This window comes from Hordeum vulgare, chromosome 4H, assembly GCF_904849725.1.
Source record: "Hordeum vulgare subsp. vulgare chromosome 4H, MorexV3_pseudomolecules_assembly, whole genome shotgun sequence".
In the NCBI taxonomy this organism is placed as follows: Eukaryota; Viridiplantae; Streptophyta; class Magnoliopsida; order Poales; family Poaceae; genus Hordeum; species Hordeum vulgare.
In genome coordinates this window covers 556,142,233-556,157,227 of record NC_058521.1, presented here as the reverse complement: position 1 = coordinate 556,157,227, position 14,995 = coordinate 556,142,233, and the positions used below count along the sequence as shown (strand labels likewise).

Below are 14,995 nucleotides of genomic sequence, written 5' to 3'. Positions count from 1 at the left end.
AAAAGTAATTTATCATGACAATTTTAGTTTATGATTCATGACAAGTCTAGTTTCTTAATTCTCCGTTTTATAATATATCAAAATTTACTTTTAAAGGTAGAAGAAAAAATAGCTGAAACATATCATGACAATTTTAATGTAAACACCATGGCAATTCATGAGTAATAGACATGGCAACTTTTAACCCCAAAAAAGTCGTGGAAACATATTGATATGATATCTAGTTTTGAAGATCTCGTTGCGATGGATTTAATGATGAAAACGGATCTTCAATCGATTTTTTTATTTAAAAGATAAAACATTTTTAAAACTCGAAATCTAAAAAGATTTTTACATGCATGCATGCGGTGACGTGACTGCAATCTGTGTGTTATAGACGTGTGGACACATGTTGCTCTCACCACACGTGTGGGCGTTTTCAGCGTCCTAAGAGCATCTCTAGCAGACCCCGTATAATCGCCGGAACTGTAAAATTTCGGCGACTATACGGGTTTGGGCTATTTTTCGTGCCAGACCAGATACTGCAAACGCGGCCCGGTCCGTAAAACTTTTACGGTGGCCTGTAAACTCGACGGCTCGAACGCTATATCTGCGGGTTCAGCCGTTGGATGCGAGTCGAAACCCTATCCCTCCGCCGCCGCGACCCCCCCCCCCCCCACCTCACTACTGGGGCCTCAAATCCGCCGTCGCGTACCCCCCCCCCCACCTCACTGCCGGGGCCTCAAATCCGTCGACGCACGCCTCCATTCCGCCGCCTAGCCGCTTCATTCCACCGCCCTTGATGGCCAACTCCGAAGGCCGTAGGAACGACGACCCCCGAGAGGGCTCGTCGCGTCAGATCTGTTGCCGCCCGGAAGCGCGCCGTCCGCCGGTACACGCAATGGGGCATGACGTCGCCGACGTCGCTCTCCTCCGACGAGGACAACGACTGAGTGATGGGAGCATCTACTGCTACCGCACGAGCTCGACTCCAGTGAGCTCAATTTTGCGGAGTGCGGTAAGATAGTTGCGTCGGTGAGCTCATGTAGGATAGCTTACCTCTACCCATCCAGTATGTATGATCAATAAACTCTGAATAGAGTGTGCTTCCAATTTCTCCCCTGAATACTTTTTTTCTTCAAATTATGCAGTTTGATCTGCAGCGTAACATTTCGTCTAGCAAAATTCAACTATAACAAACTCTAAAACGGTTTTACAGGTGGCAAATATACGGTATCTGCTCAATATGATTAAAATATAGTACGGCTGCGACGTTCTATCCTCGGTCGATAACAGACATCTCGAGGCTCGAGCGAGAGCTACTACTACCATCATTCAGGAATTGTTACCGTAGCAGGCCATGAGCTAAAATTGGATGATGTATCCACCTCGACCTCTGGGGTTTACACTGATTGGGGGAGCCGTCAGCGTCGGGAAGCGAGCGGGCGAGCAAGGGAATTCGGGCAAGGCACGGCAAGCCAAGCCAGGCCAAGCCGAGACGGCCAGCCAGCCAGCCAGCCAATTCGGACGGTTGAGATGCATCGTGCAGGACGCGAGGGAGCAGTGGGTCAAACCATGTAAAATCTGGAATTGCGGTCGTTGTCCGGGATGATCTGTGACGCGGACGGACGCGCCGATGAGGTGGCGTCAGACAGCAACCGGCGACGATGGACCGATCGACGGTGTGTGCGTGTGCAGATCATCAATCACCCTTCACTCCCCCCTGAGAAAATCAGTAGTACTATAGTAGCTTGGTTACTCGTCGGCTGCTTCGCGTCAGCAAGCGTTGAGGATAGACAGGCCGTTGGGATTAGGCGGCCAGGTACAGTGGCAGTGTAGCGTTGAAGATGCGATCCTTGGTCACCAAGGAGGCAGGCCAATCATGTCTGAGTCTGAGTCTCCGTCTCAGTCTCAGATGAACAAGTTACATAGGCTGCACAGCAATCCCACGTCCTATGTACCGACGTGTGGCCCAACCCAACAGGGTCAAACTGTTGTGCGGCACAAAACGAACAGCTACGACTGGTGCTGCTTACAGCAGAGCCGTGCCGAGCCGCGACCCAGCCGTGGAGCGGACGGCGACGTGGGATCGGATGGACCATGGGTAGAGCGGGGGCGCACGACACGGCGACTTCCCCTGCCGATGGTGTGCGTGGAATCTCATCTCAGACCAAAAGATGCGACCAACCATCACGGCAACGAGAGAGGGAGAGGGAGCGGGCGATCGAGAATCTGGGCGACGCCGGCCAGATCCGTCCCGGGAACACAATTCCATCCCCTTCATTTTTCTATCATCTCTCCCCGTCCGTCGTGGGGGGCCGCCGCCCCCGCCCGATCTCGCCCCGCAAGTGGCCGCACCCGCGCCGGAGGAGCGGGCACGGCACGTGCCACGCCTTATCTACACGAACTTAACCTCTCTTTTTTCAGCAACAGGCACTACTCCTTGCCCTGAAATCCCAGGAGAGAAAGAAAAAAAAGGAAGGACGTCCTTTTATTTAATTATTATCATTATTTATTATATATTGTAGCAATACAAGGGGCCCCCTTGGAAGGGGGAGGAAAATAGACTGCAATTAACGGCGTGGGTGCGTGGCCGCGTGCGGTGCGCGTTCGCCAAGCTCTCGCGCTCTGGCTCCTTCCTTTGCCTTTTCCACTTGCGCCAGCTTCTGGGCCCTTCCTTTCCCATTCCGTGCGTGCGTGGCTCGCATCGCATCGCAGCCGGGGGGAGGCCGATCGATGGCGGGGTCACGTATTGTGTGTGCCGGCTGCCACTACACGTTCGCTGCGAGGGCATGGAGAAGGGTTCGGACAACACACGAACGGGCGCGGAAAGCACCACAATTACATGCCACTGCACGCCTGCCATGTTCTCGTCTCAGGCAAAAAAAGAAAAGAAGAGAGAGAAGACCGCCGATTCAACGCTACGGGTCTGTTTGGTTCATGAATAACTTTGTCACAACTAACCTTAGTCAAATTGTGGCTAATAAAATGAACACCACAAATGTGGCAAGACTTGGCAAAAAAATAAGTCTATGACATGTGGACCATATACTTACAAAAATATGGCAAGCCACAATTATGGTAATGAATCAAATACATGCCTAAAGTATTATGACATGACTAAGGTTAGGCATGGCAACCTTAGGCTCGGAACCAAACAGCCCCTATATATGTACTCGCTTCGTCCGAAAATATTTATCGGAGCAATAGATGCATCTACATGAATTTTAAATTTAGATGTACATCAAATTTATTTTTTTGCAACAATTAATTTTGGATAAAGGGACTATTTTTCTTGTGTCGAGCGAGTAGGCTCCACCAAAAGCACATTTGCTTGCCACTTCCTCAAATTTTAAACTAAAATATTAATAATTATTCTCAAACAAAGGGAGTAAGTGTTTTACATCAAACATTGTTTTGCCCTTGCTTCTTAACGACCGTTGTGAGTGATGTCGTTCATATACCATTTGTTTGACCGATGTTATTCTAGAGCCACCGTTTTCAATGGACAGGGGGCGTTGATTTTCTTCAGCAGTTGTATCATGAGCTGCTAATGCCCTCGACGACATTCATTTAGCTTGTTTAATATTATTAACGTGCTTTTAGATGTAGCATTGTTAGTCAGGCGGTGTCGTGTCGCTCGTAAAACCACTGCTTTCTTTTACACTAAGCCAGCACCGCTTTAAGGGTCGAGCTGTTTGTTTGTTGGCAAAACAGTTGTATCATGGGCTAGCGAACGAACCTATGCAATACTCATTTGCATCGAATTTGTTGTGCTTTTACATATCACATTATTAGAAAAAACACGTCCTTTCCCTGGTAAAAATGGTATTGTGAGCCGGCATCGTTAGTGAACTTGTCATTACAGTGATATTGCTCTGCTCACAGACCCCCCTTTTCCCCTCCTCCTCCCTCGTCGCTCCCGCTCGGCGACGGGAGGAACCCTAGCCGCCGGCCCAGTCCCTCCTCCTCCCTCGCCGCTCCCGGGCGACGATATGAGGAACCCTAGCCGCCGGCCCCGGTCTCTCCTACATCCTCGTCACTCCCGCGCGGCGACGGGAGGAACCCTAGCCGCCAGCCTCCAGTCCCTCCTCCTCCGGCCTCTCCCTCCCTCGCCGCCGCCTTGAGTCGCCACTGGGCGAAGCCAGGCCGGCGTGGGCGGCGGCGGGGTCACTCCTTCCCCTCCTCGCGGACCCCCTAGACGGTGTGGGACAGCTTGCCGCTAAGGCGTTGGGTTATGACGGAGCTTGGCGGCGCAAATGCGAGCACTCCGGATGGCGGTGGCCCGCCGGATCCGGGAGTTCTTGTGGTGGCGTGGTGCCTGCCATGGTGGGGCGCGCCTGGCGCGGATCGTGGTCGACCGACGGCCGGATCTGGCTCCTAGCGGCGTGGGCTGCGGGCGGCGTGGGCGGTTGCTATGGTCCGACTTTGGGCTCGGCGGCTGCAGGTGGTCGTCCCGTCGTGGGTGTGCGGCGGTGCTCCTCGGGGAAGCGGTGATTCCGTCGGCGGCCCTACCTCGGGCGACGCTCCTCCAGATGGTGAGGAGGTGGTGGCGCAGCCACTTGGCAGTGGGATGGCACGGCGGTTGGCCGCGACGTTCTCCCGACCCAAGTTTGGGCCCTTTGGGGCCCGATCTGGGTCTGGGTGTCCCTGGCTCGGCAACGCCTGCGCGGGCTCCGACGGGCGGAGGGGGTGGCTCGTGCGAGGGGTTGCGGAGACGGCAACACGCCATTGCAGCGCGACAATAAGAGCTTCACGAGAAGATAAGGGCTCAAGCGGGCCTACGTGTCCGGTGTGTTCCCCCTGTTGTGTCCGGTCGATGACCGTTGAGAGGGCGGTGGAGGTTGTCCCCTCTTGTGTGGATGGTGACTCTGCCGCTCCTCGTTCCCGTCTACTTCCTCTCGGCCCCGTCGGTCCCGCTTCGTTCTCCATGATGAGACGGCAATGGTTTCTCCTAGACTGTGGTGGCGCATGTTGGTGGGGCGACAAGTTTGGTGGTGCGCGACGGATCGATCGGGGGTGGGGTGTGTGGCAGACTGGAGAAATCCTTGTCAAGCGTGGTTGGCACTGACGCAGCGACGCCCGTGGACACCGTCGTTCCTTCCTGAAGGGCGTCAGGGTTCCCACTCACTCTCGCCCCACCGCGCACGGGGGAAGCCCTAGGAGCAATCTGGACAGCAGCGTCACCATTGCCGCTTTCCTTTCTGAAGGTGTTGCTTGTTATGCGGTGGTCCAAAGTGATAGGAGCGTGGTGGATATCTTTGGAGGGCGCAGCGGTGCGGGGCATCATCGTTTTCGCTGATCCGACTCTGTTGTCATTCTTTTCTTTTAATTTCTCTTTTTTTGGGGCATTCCTGTGCTGACTGCGCCAGCAGTGGGATCTTGGTTGTATCTGATGGTTGCTATATGTATATAGCGGCGCGAAAGTCTATTTGGAGACAAACAAACATATTGCCAGTTGGTAACACCCACACAATTACTCCTTTACGTCATGTGTGTGCCTTTGCATAAGGCTTTATTAGCAAAGCATTGGCATTACTCGTCGACAGTTGTATCATGAGTTGATAACACTCGGGCAATACTTCTTTACCCCCTTTACCTCACTTTTATCGTGTTTTTTACATATAGCATCATTAGCGAAGCATTGCCGTTACTCGTTAACCGTTGCCTTATGAGTCGATAACACGTGAAAAATACCCTTTTCATTCACTCTGTTGTGCTTTTACACATATCACTAATAGCGACGCACTGTCTTTACTCGTTAACAGTTGTATCGTTAGCTGGCACCGCCCGTAAAGCACTCGCTACATTGACATTACTCGTAGTGCTTTTCTCATAAACGGATGTATCCATGAGCTGGTAACCCGCATGCTACTCCTTTATTTCATTGGCGTGCTTTCTACGTATGGCGTTATTAGCAGAGCATCGTGTTAGTCGTCAACAGCTGTATCGCGAGTTAGTACCACCACGAGAACGACACCCTCGTGTTATATTGCCCCCACATGCTCGTTCTAACTGTTGCGACGATAACATCATTATGATATCTTACCATCTAAATTAGGATCCAAGATAGAAATTAGGCGTATTCTTTAGTATGACATAAAACAACATCGAAACCCCAGTGTGCCTCCATCACATAATAAATTTCAGAAATGGCTAACCGATGATGACTAATAAAACCCACCCACGGTGGATAATCGCCTCTAAACCCACGAGCTAAGAAAAGGATCGAAAAAAGGACCATTTAATATTTATTGTCAATATTATCAATTCACCCCCTCAGGCTGTCACATAAATAAAAAATAAAACTATAAGAAGGAGAAAAATAGAGGAAATAAATTCCAAGAAAATGAAATAGAGGAAAAGGAGAAGACGGAGAGGAATCCCAAGGAGAGCCGCCCGGTGAGGCGTGGTCGTCCGCGCTTCCTCCCACCCCACCCACCCCCCGTCCGTCCCCTCTCCTCCCCTATATCATCCCCGGCCCCTAACCCTAAACCCCCTCTCTTTTTCCCCTCGCAGCACGCCACTGTACCACTACCACCACCACCACTACCCCCCCGGCCTGCTGCTGCAGCTGCTGCTGCCCGTCTCCCCCTGGTGGCGGCTCGCCTCCCTCCCTCCCTCTACCTCAAGCTCGGGCCTTGCTAGCTATCCGCCGTACAAGGACAGACAGGAGAGGGGACAAGGCCCGGGCGCTCCGGTTGGTTCCGTCGGATCTCGCCTCCCGTCAGCTGGGATCTCGCCCGCCCCATGGCCGTCGTCGCGTCGACCCCCGCCCCGCCCGCCGCGCCGGCGCCCGCCGCCGCCGCCGCTCCTGCCGCTCCAGCACCCGCCGCCGCCCCCGCCGCGGATCGTATCCTTTGCTTGCTACCTTTGCTTTCCATGGTTGGTTTTATCGATTGGGCTGGGCGCGCTTCGCTGCGCCGTTTGCGGTGACTGTGCTGCGCCGGCCGGCCGGCCCCATCTGCGCTGTGCGCTCTGTCCGTCCTTGCGGCCGCGCTTGCTTTGACTTATCCAGATCGATGCGTTTTTTACTGTGGTCCGGATTCGTACGCCGGCTGCGAGCTGCAGGGGTCCAAAAGAAGCAATTTTTTTTAATTGAGTAGCGTGTATAGGATTGCTCCTGTTTGCTTGGCGAGATTTAGTCAGCTGCGAGGTTTGGGATCTTTTTTTTTTTTACACCGTGTGACTCCTTAATTCGACGTTTTTGATCTGCAAAGAAGCCACAGATCTGCTGCAGAAGATGTCGCTGGAATCGCAGCCCAAGGCGGCGGCCGACGGAGCCGAGCTTGCCGGTGCCACCAAGGTATGGATAGAACAGTACAGATTCCTTGCTCTTCTCCAATTCGTGCAGGGTCATGGCTTTGCTCCAGGTGACATGTGATTCTGATATGCCTGGTGTTCCTCTTGATTCAGCAGGGGCCTGTGGCCAGCCAGCCGCTCAGCGTGTCGATCCCGCAGGACCGGTCCATCACGCCGGTGGTTCAAGATTTTACCGATCCCAACATGTTCTATCTGCCAGCATATTACTATGGAGGTGAGGGAACGACAATCAGTTTGCTCGCTGCTTCTTCTAGGTGTTCATACTTGCTTGCAAGCTAACAGAATTGGGTCTTCCAGGTTATGACGGAACCATGAGCGAGTGGGATGAATATACTAGATATGTAAATCAAGATGGAGTAGAGGTTGCCCCGGTAAGTTATCCCAGAGGGCATTATCTTTTAGCTTTCATGTCTTGTTGCTTATCTGGATTTGCACCATGAGTCATATTCCTAGTACATAAAGCTTCAGGAATTTTGCTATTATTGTCTACTGGAGCTATCATGTCAAGTCTATATTGATATATATGTAATGAGTGGAATGCTATTCAGCCTTCCTTTGGTATGGTTTGTACCTTCGATGGGATTTTCTTCTCCTTATTATGCCCTGTGCAGAGTTTCCTCTTGATTGTTCTTCAAAAGTAATATTTGTGTTGTTTGTTTGCCACTAATATCTTGTATCCAGAATGTCAACATCTTGTATCTCATTTTGTTTGTACTTTTATATTTGTGTTACTTCCATGGATATCAGAATTAGATATACAAATTGATCTTTGAATTTCACAGGCAGTATATGGAGATATTTATGGATATGGGTATGCTCCTTATGGCGCATACTCTCCAGCTAGTTCCCCAGTCCCAACAGTTGATGGTCAGATGTTTGCCGCACAACATTACCAGTATCCAGCTTATTATCAGCCTCCTACCCCGGTTTCTTCTACCACTCAAGGTGACCAGCAGCCTTCGGCCAATGCTGATAATAAGCCAGCAGCCAAGGCAGATGCTACCAAAACAACCACAAATGGTGTTCCTAATGGCACTGCTCACAGCAACAGTGGAACTGCACCCCTTGGGTCAAGCTACCAGAATTCAGCACCGACCCCTGATGGAACTTATAGGGCACCCTTGCTAGGTGGAGTCCCTTCTACTGGTTATGTGGACTCGACCTATGGGTATGACACCACCGCAGCACACTATGCTTGGTATGATGGTTCTGCCTATACCAATGCACAGCAAAGACCAACTACAGCTAATTACGTGCCGTCTTCAGCGTATAATGGCAATGGTTCTTCCGCAAGGTATCAGACCAAGAGCCCCACACCGCAGCAGCCGGTGAGTACAGAGAAATTGTGTTAATATTTCTGTTAGTGTGGATCAAAGGCATTTAGTGGTCACTATTTTCTGCTCATGCATGTTTCCTGACACGCTAAGGCACTACACAGCTTCCTAGTAACAGTAGCATGTGAATGTATATAATTATTCTTGTAGTGAAGTTATAATCTATTTGTTAGGAACTTAGGATGAGATCTCAATGAACTTCCATATCAATTTTCTTCTGCTGGAACATAGTGGAGATTCCTTTTGTAGAAGGCACGTTTGATCGTTTTGACCTGTTTATGAAGTTTTACCTTGATTGTGCTATAAATAGTTTGCATACTGAAGTATATGTTTTCTGTTATTGTTATGTATGCAGGGCAACAGGAGACCAACGACTACAACAGGGTCAGCTACTCCTACATATCCAAACAGGATGTACTCGAGCACCCAGTCTTACAACCAGTATGGAAATTCGGTCAAAACTGGTCTTCTGTATGGAAACAATGGCTATGGAAGCAGCGGCTACGGAAGCACTGGCTACGGAAGCAGCGGCTATGGAAGCAATGGCTACGGAAGCAGCGGCTATGGAAGCAGCGGGTATGATTCCAGGTTGTATGGTCGGTGGGGTGTTTCTATGGATACCAGATACAACAGGCCCAGAGGACGTGGCAACGGATATTATGGTTTTGGCAATGAGAGTCAGGATGGAACGATTGAGCTCAACAGAGGTCCTAGGTCAGGTCGTTTCAAGAACCAGAAAGCATTTGGCCATACTGTTACCATCGCTGTGAAAGGGCAGACCCTCCCTTCAAGTGAAAACAAGAATGCGGATGACGTAGCTGACAAGGCTCAGTTCAACCTAGAGGATTTCCCTGTCCAATATGATGATGCAAAGTTTTTTGTCATCAAATCGTACAGCGAGGATGATATCCATAAGAGTATAAAATACAATGTGTGGGCAAGTACCACCAATGGAAACAAGAAGCTTGATGCTGCTTATCAGGAAGCTCAGGCAAAGGGCTCTAGCTGCCCTATATTCTTGTTTTTCTCGGTAAGGACGTTCTCCACGCTTGCTATCGCTTTAGGAATGTTCAGTTTGATTTCCTTGGGTTAATTGAATCTCCTTCCTTACAAACTTTCAGGTGAATACAAGTGGACAGTTTGTTGGTGTTGCTGAAATGACTGGTCCTGTTGATTTTGAGAAAACTCTGGAGTACTGGCAACAAGACAAGTGGAATGGTTCATTCTCTGTCAAGTGGCACATTGTCAAGGATGTTCCCAACAACATTCTCAAGCACATCGTCCTAGAGAACAACGAAGGCAAGCCAGTCACAAACAGCCGTGACACACAGGATGTAAGTGTCACTGAATGTTTATTTTTGTTTGGTTCACTGACTTCCAGATATGCTGTGCCTTGGTCTTTTGTTTAACTCTCCTTTGTCAACAAAATTCAGATCAACCTTGAGCAAGGTATTCAGATGCTCAAGATATTCAAAGAGCATGTGAGCAAGACCTCTATCCTGGAAGACTTCACCTTCTACGAGAACCGTCAGAAATTGATGCAGGAGAAGAGAATAAAACAACAGCAGATCCAAAAGCAGGTACAGCAGATGGCTCTAGTGAATCATCACTTTCTCGTTACTACTCTCTACTGTTCTGGTCTTGTTATAGTGACTCTGAATCTATTGTCCAACCATGTATGTAGGTGTGGGACAGTAGGGCTCCGAATCTTGTTGCCGGGGAGAAACAACAGGAACCGAAGGTAACTGTACCGAATGGTGTCAATGGAGAGAAACAACAGGATGCCATCAATGGGAAGCCGAAGTCTCCTGTAGCGAACGGTGTCAACGGGGGCGTGAAGGTTCCGGCAGAGAAAGCCGCCCCTGCTGCTGGTCCTCCAGCCGTTACCTACGCGGCAAAGGTGGCCCAAACAGCAGCGGCCGAGAAGAAGCCTGCGGTGACCGAGAAGAAGCCTGCCGTTGCCAACGGTGCTGTCAAGACCGGCGTAGCTGCTTGATCGCATACCCGATCCTCCCAGCTAGCCATGAGGAACAAACGTAATGGTCCTGGCGAATCAGGCGAGACATGCGGGTTCATGAAGGAGCGATCACCAAAGGCGGGTGCTGGAAAGCGGGTCAGATAGTTAGGTTCCCCTAGCTCCTCCTTTTTCTCTTGTTGTCGTCGTACTATCATCATCCCTGTTTCAGTTTGCTTAGCTCTAAAGACTCCTCCCTATAGTGGTATCATCGGAATCGGCAGAAAAAGAGAAAAGGAAACCTGTGGCAAGACAAAGGTAGTGTCGCCGGGCCGCCGTACCCGGTGGCCTGGTTGCGGTTGTGTTTGCGTCGCGTTGTGCGTCTGTTTTCGGTATTCGGTGGTGTTTGAGTAAGTACTATGTGTTGGGTGTGTGGATCTGAAAGTGGGTTCTAGATTGGAGCTGTTTTTTTTGCGTCTTATTAAGATTATATTACATCGGAATCTTGCTTTGGTTTCGTATCTTGCTGATGTGGAGGCCTCTGTTTTTTGGGTGCTCCACTAGGTGATGGATGGATAGATTGGTGCGAAGGTGACTGGGCAAAGACATAGGCAAAGGTGGCTTCTTTTGGAGGCCGTTTGCATCTGTGCTTTGCTTGTGGTTCCGATTTGGGAAAAGCAGTTGTGTGCTGTTGAGTGCTGTGCTGCCTCACTGCTAGTGTAGTGGATGGTGTCCACTCGACATGTATGAGTATGTTTCAGAGGTTTTGGATGCCTGTTTTGGTCAGTGGGCCACTGGTTTGTATCCTGGAGAGGTGTCAAGCTCGGCTTAAATCGAATGAGCTGCTATGTCACGGTGGTGGCAGCACCGGCATGACACTCACACTACTACTCCAAATGTAGTGTGCCCGCGTTTCAATTTAACTTATATACTTAGCCAACGAGACCGATTGCGGCGGAGTCAAAAATTATATCATTAAATTCATATTTTTGATACAAATTTAATGGTTTAATTTTTGCTCCCGCCGCGTGTTGGTTAAATTTGTAGTCATTTTCTTGGGAGTATGCAGAATTTCAGTACAAAAAAGCTATCACTCGATGCTACCAACGAGTATAGCACGATAGAAAACAAAGCACTGCGTGTCGACTGACACCGAACAGCACAGAAGAACAAACAACTATGGCCATTTAAATCATGAAAACGAAAATGCACTATATTATGGAATGAAGCGAGTACCTGGTTTAGGCCTCATCTGGTTCAGACGATATATATATATTTAATGGTTTAATTTTTGCTTCCGCCACGTTCAGTCTTATTGTTAAATTTATGATCAAATTTAAATTACAGAGAATGAAGATGCACTATACTACAAAATGAAGGGAGTACATGGTTTAGGCCTCCTTTGAATCAACGATAGAAATATATTTAGTGGTTTAATTTTTTTCTTCTGCCGCGTTCTGTTTTGTTGGTTAAATTTAAATCATAGAGAATGAGGATGCACTATATTATAAAATGGCGGGAGTACATGGTTTAGGCCTCCTTTGGTTCAGACGATAGGAATATTGTCGTATAATTTTTTGCACCGATGATTCTAATCCCTCTCTTTCTACTCCCTTGGTTCCGACCCCTTGGTTTTCTCGTAAATAAATGTACAAAACAAATCCAGTTTGTAAGGATAAATTATTTTTGAATTTTTACTCCTCCCGTGCAAGACTCCATGTTGGGTCATTAGATAAGAATCCAAGGATAAAGGGTGAACCTGTGTCATTAGATAAGAATCCCCGAGGGAAACCGATCGCGCTCCCCCTCCCTTCCTGACTCTCACGCACGTCTCCCTCCCTCCCAACCCTAGCCGCCTCCCCTCCCCATCCCTTCCTCGCCGCCGCCTGAGGCAGCCGCCGAGCAAGCCCGGGGCGCCAAGGATGGTGGTGGCGGGGCCTAGGCTGCCCTGCCTCTGCATGCGGAGTCCCAGATCTGGAGCGGCGGCTCCATTGGCGAGGCACGGCAGGCTAGCAGCCGTGCGGGAGGTGGATCTGGTGTCTCGGCCGCGCGGGTGGCGGGATCTAGTGGTCGTTGGCGTCTGGCGGCGGCTTTTACGGTGGCCGGTGCGCGTGATTTAGCGCCTCGTTCGGGCGAAATCCCTAATCGGCCATGGCCGGCCGCGTCGACGGCGACGCCTGAGGGCGCCGTTCCCCTCCTTGGAGGCGTCGGTATGGACTGATCCCCTCACTTCCCCTTCCCCTAGGTCTCCCGGGAGAAAGCCTTAACTTTGTTGGGCGGCGGCGGCGCTCACGGCGCCGTTCCCTTCTTGAAGGCACCGCTTTAGGAACCTTGGGGCTAGGTGGCGCTTGTGGGTGGTGGGCAACGGCGGTGGTGCGGCCCTATCCTAGCATGGATCTTCGTCCGTTGCTTGGAGATGAACTCGCATAGGTGAAGGTCGTCGTTTGGCGTCATGATGGCGTCGATGGCGGAGGCACCTGCCAAGGCTGGTACCTTAATCTGATCTGAAGATGGACCAGTGGAAGATGGCGGCGACGACACATGTGAGTGCGTCGGACCGGTTTGTGCCCCGAACCCGGTATGTGGCTCGGTCAGGGTCCCGGCTTTAGATGTTAGGCTTAGGTGAGAGGTCTGGGTATTTGGTCTAGCTTGCACCCCTTCATCATATGGATAGGAGTAGCGGCAGATGTTGACAAGATGACGGATTCAGGCATATTGTTGTACTGCTTTGTAAGGTCCTCGAGAATAATCAATAAAATGGCCGCATGCATCTCCCAGATGCAGAGGCCGGGGGTCATCCTCCTTTTCTAAAAAAATAATAATAAAAAAAAAAGATAAGAATCCAAGGATAATGGGTGAAACAAAGAATATCACTATTGTATAAACAAAAAATGTTTTACATATATCGCTGTCATTTGGTTTAGTATAGGCTAGTGCTTTCTTCCTTCCTTTGAATTGTTGTGAAGGGTTGGTTCCTACTCTACATAGAAATAAGAACCCATTCCTACAAATTGCAAGGCTCCAATTTAATACTATATTTTTTCTATAGAACCCCTATCCGTTAGAATTCCAAGGCGGCCTTACGTTTATCTTCCGGGGGAGTTGGCAAGACAGGGCTACAATCTGTAGCCAGAAGCTCTACCAGACTCAGGAGCATCCTGCCACCACCACAAGTCTCTTGGGACGACTAACATGCACCTTGTCAGTCTCGTATGGTTGTGATACAAGCGGAGGGTATATACCCACCCCCGCTCTTGTTTTGACCTCTTCGAAAATATAAAGCTTTCTTTGGTTGGAGAGGCTCTAGCCATTGCATCCAAGACAAGAAATAACAAAAAAATATACACATCACCACTAAGCCAGCAGCTAGGTAACAATTGCTTGGTTGTTTAATGTAGCTGAACGATTAAGACTCCCGGTAGGTACGTATAGCTTTCAGCGGCGGGAGGAGAGAAGATATCGCGTGGAAGTTTCTCGGAAACATGTACACGGGGCCAAAGTATTAGGAAGCAGTAGTATATTCAGGGAGTCCAATTGGAGCGGAGAAATCAGGACGGTGCAGTAGTCTGAGATGCGTGAAGAAGAGGTTGGCGCGCCGCGGCGCCCCCTACGAGTTCATCCACGACCACGAGGACCTCAACAGCAAGAGCAGAGCACAAACCCCGTCCACCGGAAGCTGCCGGTGCTCCTCCACGAGTCGCTCGCCGTCGCCCACCCATGTTAAATTTCGAAGTGCAAGAAGCGGAAGGTCCCAGTGCTCCTCCACGAGTCGCTCCACCCATGGTAAATTTCGAGGTGCAAGAAGAGAGAGAAAATATGGTTACGAAGTGGTGCAAATGTTGTCAAACCACTGAGGCTAATAGAAAAATCATTGTCAGAAGTGGGGTTTGAACCCACGCCCTCGTTAGAGGACCAGAACTTGAGTCTGGCGCCTTAGACCACTCGGCCATCCTGACTTGTGTGCCCTATTGTGGATTACTCTCCTAGTAAAGGTTAAGATACAACTTCGCACCACCCCAACATTGCGTAAGTTGAAGTATTTATAGTGCACCAACGGGAATTGGTTTTGAAGGCCGAGCTTCGTGGAGGCCTCCAAATGCAAAATTCACGAAAATTCATATTTTTATGTTTATTTTTTTTGAAGAAAATACAGAGATAGATGAAAGCATAATGCAGTGTGTAAATTTTCAGGATGAAATACGTTGAAAATGAGGTCTGCGCAAAGAAAAAAATTTCGGGTTTTCTTGACATAAGGTACTGTTCATCCTCCCAAACCAAGAATTTATCTTTTTTCTGTATAGATCGTATTTCAACGTATTTTATTTTAAAATTTTACACAGACACGCTGGTGTTACTTATGCAGATCTTTTCAGAGCTTTCTTAAAACCGAATTTTTCGAATTTCG

General features: G+C 49.7%; 1 protein-coding gene and 1 non-coding gene across 3 annotated transcripts; one reads left to right on the top strand and one right to left on the bottom strand.

The window, feature by feature from the left end:
- The first annotated feature begins 6,483 nt into the window (after positions 1-6,483).
- LOC123449490 (YTH domain-containing protein ECT4-like) lies at positions 6,484-11,093 on the top strand. 2 transcript variants are annotated; one of them, XM_045126732.1, is made up of 9 exons: positions 6,484-6,832; positions 7,200-7,285; positions 7,399-7,516; positions 7,600-7,673; positions 8,085-8,630; positions 8,992-9,666; positions 9,758-9,970; positions 10,070-10,216; positions 10,321-11,093. In XM_045126732.1, the coding sequence occupies exons 1-9, from the start codon at positions 6,730-6,732 to the stop codon at positions 10,630-10,632; spliced, it is 2,274 nt and encodes a 757-aa protein (XP_044982667.1). In that variant the 5' UTR covers positions 6,484-6,729; the 3' UTR covers positions 10,633-11,093. The 2 variants fall into 2 exon arrangements, with proteins under 2 accessions (XP_044982667.1, XP_044982666.1); XM_045126731.1 differs by having other exon boundaries at positions 7,396-7,516.
- A 3,369-nt stretch (positions 11,094-14,462) lies between these two features.
- On the bottom strand, positions 14,463-14,546 carry TRNAL-CAA. The gene has a single exon. It is a non-coding gene; the product is annotated as a tRNA-Leu (tRNA).
- Between the last annotated feature and the right edge of the window lie 449 nt (positions 14,547-14,995).